Raw genomic sequence first — 9472 nt, forward strand, 5'->3', positions numbered from 1 at the left:
TATTATGTTGCCGTGTGCTCGAACTCTGCAAGAAGTTAATAATTTTTTTTGACTAAAACACAACTGGAACCCTAAGTAAGGCATGTGTAAAATTTGAATGAAATTGGTTGCGTAGTTCTCGAGTTTTAGGGATTCACACAGACAGACAGACAGACACACATTCTCATTTTTATATATATAGATTATTTATATCATTTTATACACACACACACACACACACACACTCATATATATATGTATGTATCATCTGTATGTAATCATCTGTTTTCATGCTGGCATGGTTTGACTGAGGGCTGCACCAAGCTCCAATCTGATCTGGCAAAGTTTCTACAGCTGGATGCCCTTCCTAACACCAATCAAGCCTAACAGGTTTTGTGCATGGAATATAAATATCAATGGGAAAATATATTTCATCTTACAGCAAGATTTTCAGGAACACATTACTTCTGTACTGCAAAGGATTATGGTATTTATATTCTGGCCATCCATGTAGAATGTTGCCTACAATAATTCCACTATTCTTCAATCTATCTTCCCACTGCTGAGGAATCTTTAGGTAGTTCTGATAATCTGTATCCATTGCCAATCTATCTTTTAAGGGGAGACAGAAGAATTGCTGCCATTACCAAACTGCTCACTTTATCTGGAAAACAAAACTGATTTCCTTAAAAGTCTCTCAGCAAATGCAACTGGGGCATTGTCATCAACAATCTGTACCGGATTGACAACATTTTCAAAATTGACCAAAAAAAGCTGAAGGTGCCTTAGCATTATGTCAGTTGTTAACTGTGAGAACACTTTTTTTCATTCCAGACTTGTCACAATCCATCAACTTTACTCCACACCTATCTTCATGCTCTGGTATCTTTGGATGTTGTTACCTGTTCTTACTATTGTTTAGTCTCCTCTGCTGAGTTGTGCACCTGAGCACTACATACATACATACATACACACATACAGTAAACACTTTATAAGTATTGAGAGAGCTTTATTAATTATACCATGTTGGGTTCCTTTTTCCGAATGATGCAGGATTCTTGAATTATTCCCAAAACTGCTGTCAGTCATTGCAACAAGAGAAAAGGTTCCTATTGATGACATCAACTGGTTGAAAGGTTCAGATTTCAAAAGTCAAATCCTCAACAAAATTTGTTCCAACAGGTTAGTATATGCTTCATACTGTTGTTGATATATGTTATAAATATATACTCCTGTTGTTGTCATATCTTCCTTTAATGTCTGTTTTCCATACTGGCATGGATTGGACAGTTTAATGAGCTGGCCAACCAGGATCCATTTGTCTGTTTTAGCATAATCTCTGAGGCTGGATGCCCTTCCTAACACCAACAACTTCAGAGTGTACTAGGTACTTTTTATGTGACCCCAGCACCAGTGCTTTTTACATGGGGCCAGCTTGGGTGCCTTTTATATATGAAGTGTCCTTGATTTTCCTTTTTAGCGGTATACTGGTACAACATTACACCAAACTCAGTGATGTAGAGGTATCCATGTAGTATTCCACTAAATTTAGATTATATAACAATGTTCTGTCATAAAAGGAAAATGAGACTCCATAGAATGATAAACAGAATTTATTTGGGATAGAAGATAGAAACACAGTTTTTTACACAATTTAAGAAATCAAATATTAACATGTTGTGGACCCTTTGGACAACAAGAAAACACTAACTAGTTGTGAAATAGATCTGTAAAGATATCAGAAACGCATGTGTGGTGTCGTGTGTGAGGCTTCATCAGAAAACATATTCAGTTCATAGCTTGGACTTACGGCTACAAATTCATAGCAGGTGTCAATGATGTTGGTCACACTACAGTCAATTGATTCGTAAGATGTGGCGGTAGAGTTAGTTGCTGAACAAATCACCATGATAGTGCAGGGAAATGATGGTGGTCTGAAATCTATTAGGCAAGCGTCATAAGAACGACAGTAATAAGAAGACTGCTAGGCAAAGGTCATTATGACGATGGTAACTGCATGTGGTCTGTGGCCTGAGTCAAAAGAGAGATCAGTGCTCCTTGGTGTCCAAATGGCGAGAGAGAAAGACAACTCTCCACCACCAATATATGTGTGTCAGCTGTGATGCCACCTGGTGGCATTTACCAGCGAAGGGACGTAATTCTGCTATCCTTGCTACTTGGTGGCGTTTACCAGCAAAGGGATGTAAGTTTGCTATGCTACTACACCTTTGTATCCAGTCATTGCAGTTGAGCTTTGTAAATGGCCAACATCTTAATTATCAAATAACCTCACTTTACCTAACAATAAATGTATTTTACTTTGGGATAATCAAAACATTGTATGGATAACAAGTGTATCATTAGCTTTCAGTTGCCATCATCATCGTTTTATCCCTATTTTTCCATGGTTCCTGGATGGATAGGCCTCAACACTTGTCATAGTCTGTGCCATCTGATATGCACAGCAACGGAGAACACCAACCATCTGTGTGATGTAAATTGGATGCATTTTAATATTCAGTGGCATTGGTGATGTTGTCTAAAAGATGAAGGTGAAACAGTTCCCACTTCTTATTTGGTGTTGCTACCCTCCTAGACAAGTAGACTGTGATGTGACTTGGCTGAATCTATGTCTCACTTGTACATTCGCATTGCTTCTATAGCTGGATGCTTTCTCACCAACCACTGGTGAAACTTGACTGGCTTCATTTTATATACCACAAACACTAGAAGGGTTGTTCCATGGAGTGAAGAGTCCTTTCTACCATGTTTCTTATAAACAGTTGCTAGGTTCTTAGAGGGGTGGCTTGCATAGTCTGTTTTACTTGTATTTTAAATTCTTCTCTGAGTGTTGTGTGGAATAGGGTGGATTCCACGAGGTTGACTCTCTTCTAATAAAGAACTTGAAGACAAAAACTCTCCCGTTCAATAAGTTATGGGGACTCATTTTTTATTTCAAAGATATTTTACAGGGGAAAAGTCTTTTAAAAAAAGCATCAAAATCTTTATTTAGCCCGCTCACTCCAAAATGTCTTCTATTATATTTAACTGTTTTTGTGGGAAGCAAAATTGATTGGATATTCTCATTGTTACAGCAGTGAACTAAAATAGACCAATTGTTTTGTGTGGCCAGTTATTGAGAAGTTTCTTTTCTAGAATCAAAGACTCTTTACACACTATTCACTTCAATGAAACTAAGTCCAAACTAGATCCCTAAACATGTAGAAGACCTTTTTTTTTTTACCAAGATATTTTTAATGTTATTCCTTTTTTTTCTTCTCATAATTTACTTTTCAAGATGGAATACCAAATTTGTGATTCAACTTGTTGACATGCTCAAAGATGTTCAGATGTCCAGTGATGAGTTAGAATTTGTCATTGACAAGACACTTCGCATCTTTCCAGAGTTAGATCTCTATGATCTACCAGCACTGGTCTTGAATTTGCTACTTTTATCAATAAAAGTGTGTATTCTTTTTTCTATTAGCTTACTTTCGTTATATTTTAACTTTTAAAATGATTTTGTGTGTTTCTGCTTTTCAATTTCTTTGAGGAGGAACCAACAGTGCCCATCACCATTTTCATTCAGGGCTTCTTAAGATTGCTGACAGGAATAGAGGACATTATCCAGCTGAGGACCTGGACTGAATGAAGTATTGTTAAAAAAAATCAAAAATTATCAACAAAATTTTATGGTTGGGCCATAACAGTTTGCTCAAAGCAGCCATCTTCAGTTCCCACCTCAGCCTCAGGATGGCTCTAGAACCTAGCACATGCATTTCTCACTGTTATCCATGGGAAGGTCTTTGAACACTTTGATCTTGGCCACCAGTTTGGCCTTGATGTTGCAGGCAGAGTGCTTGGTGTCAAATGCACCATGGGATTACAGCTGAGGGAATTAGGGAGCTGGGGCTGGTGAAGTTATAGAAATTTTCCAACAACTACTCCTGACTCTTTCTGGAGGTATGGCAAGAAGACATATCCTGCTGCCATACATATGGTCTTCCAGCAGCAACGTGCTCCAGCCAGAGTTTGACCAGTCCTCAGCAGCTGAATTGAGCCTGAGACCCTGTTCAAAGATGTGGTGCAGCATGGCATCACCTTCACTAGACACACATCCAAAGACCATCACAGTTTGGGAGAACTTGGTTTTCATGATACATGGGACTTCAAATAGATTGTAGGTAAACCACCTGTTACTCTGGATGTTGTGCAACCCATCCTAGCAGAAGTGTTTTTTCCTTGGAAAAGAACCAGATCGTCCCTGGTTCAACAAGATGCCTCAGTTTGTTCAGGAGCTTCTTTGCCTTGGCTATCAGAATTTATCTTTTACACGTTTTATATGAGTGTTAGCAAAGGTTTTCATTCAAGGCTAGCTTCATGGTGGCAACTCCAACACTCATCTCTCTCATCAAAGCCCAGATTCTCTTGGTCGGATCATCCATCACCTTGTCCTGCAGTTGTTGGATGAATTCCAGGGTAGGAACTATCAGAATGCCTGCTATGTCCCTTCCCGCTAGTCACTGTTTTGTAGTCTGCATTTCAGCTGTCCATGTCATGTCTTACCCCCAGACTACCGAATAGCAAAATTGCTCGAATATCACACTTTGACAGTTCCATTTCACTCTAAACTTTCAAAAAGGAGGTTATGGTGACTGTTTGGTGGTGTACTGTTGGAATCATCCATTATAACTTCTTAAAACTCGGAAAAACCATTACTGCAGAAACATATTGCCATGAAATTGCCAAAATGAACGGAAAACTGCTACTCCTCCATCCCAGACTGGTCAACAGAAGAGGGCCAATCATTTTTCATAACAATGCTCGACCACACGTTTCACTAATGACGCTCCAGAAGTTGAGGGAACTTGGCTACAAAGTTCTTCCCCACCCAGCTTATTCTCCCAGACTACCGACTACCACTTTTTCAAGCACTTTGATGGTTTCCTGCGAGAGAAGAGGTTCAAAAATCAAACCAATGCTGAAAGTGCATTCAAAGAGTTCATCAGATCCAGAACTCCAGATTTTTATGTTACCAGAATAAACTTCTAACTCATTGATTGTAATGGTACTTACTTTGATGAACAAAATTTCCGCATTCATCATCATCATCATCGTTTAACGTCCGTTTTCCATGCTGGCATGGGTTGGATGGTTTGACTGGGGACTGGCAAGCCTGGCGGCCACACCAGGCTCCACTCTGATCTGGCAATGTTTCTACAGCTGGTTGCCCTTCCTAATGCGAACCACTCCAAGAGTGTAGTGAGTGCCTTTTATGTGCCACCGGCACGGGGAGTCAGTCAGGCGGCTTTGGCAATGACCTACGCATGAACGGTACTTATTGCATGCCACCAGAATAGGAGCCAATCATGCAGCACTGGCATCGGCCACAATTAAAATTTTCATTTGATTTTGGTTTACTAATAAATACCTGATGTGTATTGCTTATATCTCCACTTGTAGTTCACTGCATGTCCACAGGTGGTGTTGTATGTGCCATGCGTTACATGTTTTATTTGCATCACATTTGTTAATGGTGATACCAAAATTTTGAGAGATTCTCTGCTTCTTTGGCTTCAAGTTACCCTTAGCAATGGCTACTACAGGTGAAAGAACTGAGGGCATCTATGTTGATCTAAAATAAAGAAAATCTGTTGAGAAAAATGGACCCACATGTTTCAGTGCATTGGTATGTGATATCTATAGCATTGGTTCATTTTCTGTTTATGGTATGGAGAATCAAAGACATAAAGATATTGAAGCTTTATGCAAACACTGATTTGAAGAAAGGTCATTAGAAAACTTGTGAAAGATGGTGAGAGTACTGATCCTGGTCAAGCGATGATGGAATGGTTTCAATGTATGGCAGGTGTATAATTATCTGGTTACAGGTGTACTGATGAATTATTCCTTGACCATGAATGGTTTGGCAGAATAGTTAATCTGCCAAAGCTCTGGAACCAAGGATAGAAACTCAGTGGTGTACTGGTATAAGAAGAAATGATGACTGGATGTATGCTATGAGTTTTTTTAGTCTCTCTTTCTCTCCCTCCCTCTCAACTGTTTATTTTGCAGTATAAATAGATTCGAAGAAAATATGGGAAGTAGATATGTCCCTCGTTGCTGCAGTTATCTCTCAAGTGATAGTGCAAACTTTCAAAGGTTTATTCTCACTGAATTGAGACAAATGGAGGAATCTAGTTTTTAGGGCTCCAACAGCCTTTGCTTTCATGACAAAATAAAAAGGGTTGAAAACTGCAGAAGTTAATATCAGTGACATCAACAATAACGATAGTTTAAACATTAGAATTTTGGCATCATTTCAAGAACTAAACTGTTTTTTTTTTCCTTTTTTAGGGCCACCAGCGGAAAGTTCTGGAAGGTATTATGGATTTCTTTATTGAAAGAGATAATGTGCTTCGAGAACAGGACAAAAACATGTGAGTTATTTTTCTCTTGCAGTTTGTTATTGTTTATCCAGATTCAGGTCAACACTAATCAAGCACACCTGTAAGCAGAGCTTATCACCATCCCGTCTTAAGGATACATAGAACTACATTATCCTATGTCATTTTTCCTTCAAACAGTAGTGTGATTTGAAGGAGATTTGACTGCTGTTTTAAGCAAGTCAAGTAACTACATTGAGGTTCCCTTGTTAGATGATCGTTTGTCAGTGTTGTCCTGCGGTTCTAAATATTGATAGTTGTCTCCCAAATGTCAACATCCTCACACATGTCACACCAATATCCTTTGAACAATGTTTCCAGTTCAAGGTCATGTTTCTGTAGAAAATTCTAGTGCTTTATTCCATTTGTTTTTATGGGGTTGATAAAATAAGTACTAACTGAATACTGGGATCAATGTAATCAACTTAGCTCCTTCCCTGAAACTGCTGGCCTTGTGCCAGAATTTGAAACCAATATACTTTCTGCTTCTTGTATGGAGATCTTTCATGTTACATTTACAACCTGTTCAATGTTCTTCTATCAGTTGTAATGGTTGTTTTGTTTTATCTTTTTACAAGAGACAGCTTGAATCTGAGCGAGGAGCTGATCAACAAGAGCACCTTACGCAATATAGAAGGGACAGTCATCTTCCATTCTGTGTATGCACTTAAGCAGGACAATAATCTGATGAAAGAATTCATTAGATTTCTTAAAGTAAGTCTCAAACATCATTAATACTATTTTGACACTGGCAAATGTTTTGATGGCTCTGCAATACGGTACCTCTCTGTACTGTCTCTTCTGTTTTATGTTGCTCTTGTACTGTACCCTCCACTGCCAATTTGTTTTTCTACGCTTGCATGTCTGTACCAGAGCAGCTGTACACATCAACTGATGTATATATAATCGATGCCTAGGAAGACTCCTGTACCCATCCTTACTACACTTTGATGTCTTTAACACCCAGTTATACATACAGAAACAGTGTTGTGTGTTCATGTATAGAAATGCATATATATATATGTATATATATATACTTAAATGAATGGCATTATCAGCTGCCTGTGTCCTCCCAAACTCTGGTCATATTCTTGTTAATTTTTGCTGTTGACTGGCTGTCCTCATGGGTCATGTCATTGAGCCAGAATGAGGACGAAGAGTGTGACAACACCATCACAGTAAATGAAACTAGCAAAAGAAGTGCAGAAGGAATCCTACAGAGATAAAACTGCTGAACTGATAATATGTGCCATGGTGTCACAGTGATAATTCAACAGTATTTAGTTTCATCCCTTTATATTTTGAGTTAAAACTCTACTGTGGTCATTTTTACCCTTATATCAACCCAGAGTTGACAAACTAAATCCCTGACATCTATTAGAACTTGATTCAATCCTTTTTATCTTGATGGCCTTTTTTGCAAGCATAATTAGAGATTTCACAATGAGTAAAGTAAGAGTTAGCCATGAGTTTAGCAATGAATTTGGAGTACAGGTAGACATGCACCAAGGCTCAGTTCTCAGACGTCTCCTATTCATCATTGTCCTCCAGACCATAACGTTGTAATCTCAGACCAGCTGCCCTCAGGAACTACTATAGGTTGATGACCTCGTTCTCAGAGCAGAATGTGAAACAGAATTAGAAAAGGAACTCCAAGAGTGGAATCAAAATGTTTTAAAGTTAACTTCGCAAAGACCAAAGTTCTAGGAAAGCAAACAGGACTCTTCCTTCAAGTAAATGGTTCTACTCGATATGTAGGAAAGGTGTCGGAAGGAATTCTTTGGAGATGTGTGTCAGTGGACAGTGGTGGAAGTAGAGACATTATAGTTGATAATAGTTGAAGACAAAGAGAGGATATTTTGGAGGAGTGAGTGTTTTCCAGGCTCTTGGATAATGTTGTCTTGGGTGTCTGCATGGAAGTGACACCATCTCAATTGCGAGAGTGGTGTTCCTTTGTGGGTCTTTGTAGAAATAAGTAACTGATCAGTTGGAGTGTTTTCTAGTCTTGAAGAGATGAATTCTTTACAATGCAGTTTGTGCTATGTTACCAAGTGTTGGATCTGAGAGACCTAGCACATGAACCAACTTGAAGCATTTTCATTGTATATCGTCTTTGAGGGTCCTAATTATGTCCTGTCCAAGACAAGAGAGGCTGAAGTACAAGATTGTTTCTTTGATTTGTGCTGGAACGATTGTGTGTTCCTCTGTAAGAGTTGAACTGTTAACGCTGAGACTAAGAAAACACTCAACCTTGAACATTAGTTGTTAAAAGGAAAACATTAGCAAAGTGGAAATTCTGGAGAGGGAGAGAGTGATTTGGAATGCTAATGAGTTAATCATTTCTCCTTTGTCTATTCTATGTCAAATGTAATGTTTATTTATTCTCATTGTTTTGAATTAATTATACATAATCTTGCAGCTTTGAGATTTTGATGTGATTGTCAATTTTTAAACTGACATCATAAATGTAGGTGTGAGAGGTTAGATTTGGCTGGTTTTGATGTAAAATGGATATATAGTATTTGGGTCTGATATCTAAGAGATGCAGCATGCCATACATGTTTGACATGTTTAGTTGTAAAGAATTAGCTTTTTCTGATTCTCAACAGTGCCATGCATCTTGATTATTATTATCATTATTATTCCTTCGTGACACAGTGTAGGTAAAAATGCACCGGAGTCTTTAGTCATCTGTCAAGTCACAACAAGGACCTCAGACAGATAATACTTTCCATAAAATGTGTGCCATGCCCAATAAAGCTGCTTTTTGTAAGACATCAATCTTGCATGGGATTTCCAGTTACCTTAAAAAATCTTGAAGTTTCAATGGGACTGACCCCAGCGTTCTTATCACCAACGGTATCACTTTTACATGACCCTCTTTGTTTGTCCATGGACAAGACATCTCAAGAAACCGCTGGATGGATTCGGATGAAACTTTCAAGGATGTTTGATCTTGTGACTGGCGCAAACTGATTAGATTTTGGGATCAATCCAGTACCGGACAAGGATTCTGGATTATTTTTCCGTTGTTTTTTTTTTTACTT

The 9472-nt window shown here is 38.4% G+C and overlaps 1 protein-coding gene across 2 annotated transcripts in view; it reads left to right on the plus strand.

Annotated features, from left to right (window-relative positions):
- LOC106870749 (Fanconi anemia group I protein) overlaps nt 1-9472 on the plus strand; it is a 98477-nt gene that overhangs the window by 30524 nt on the left and 58481 nt on the right. Inside the window, exons 6-9 of one of the 2 annotated variants that reach the window (XM_014916943.2) lie at nt 1033-1161; nt 3278-3443; nt 6337-6419; nt 7004-7139. In XM_014916943.2, coding sequence (XP_014772429.1) covers nt 1033-1161; nt 3278-3443; nt 6337-6419; nt 7004-7139 — 514 coding nt within the window. The remainder of the gene's footprint in view (nt 1-1032; nt 1162-3277; nt 3444-6336; nt 6420-7003; nt 7140-9472) is intronic. The other variant, XM_014916944.2, reaches the window with a different exon arrangement.

Source organism: Octopus bimaculoides, chromosome 2 (assembly GCF_001194135.2).
Source record: "Octopus bimaculoides isolate UCB-OBI-ISO-001 chromosome 2, ASM119413v2, whole genome shotgun sequence".
NCBI lineage: Eukaryota > Metazoa > Mollusca > Cephalopoda > Octopoda > Octopodidae > Octopus > Octopus bimaculoides.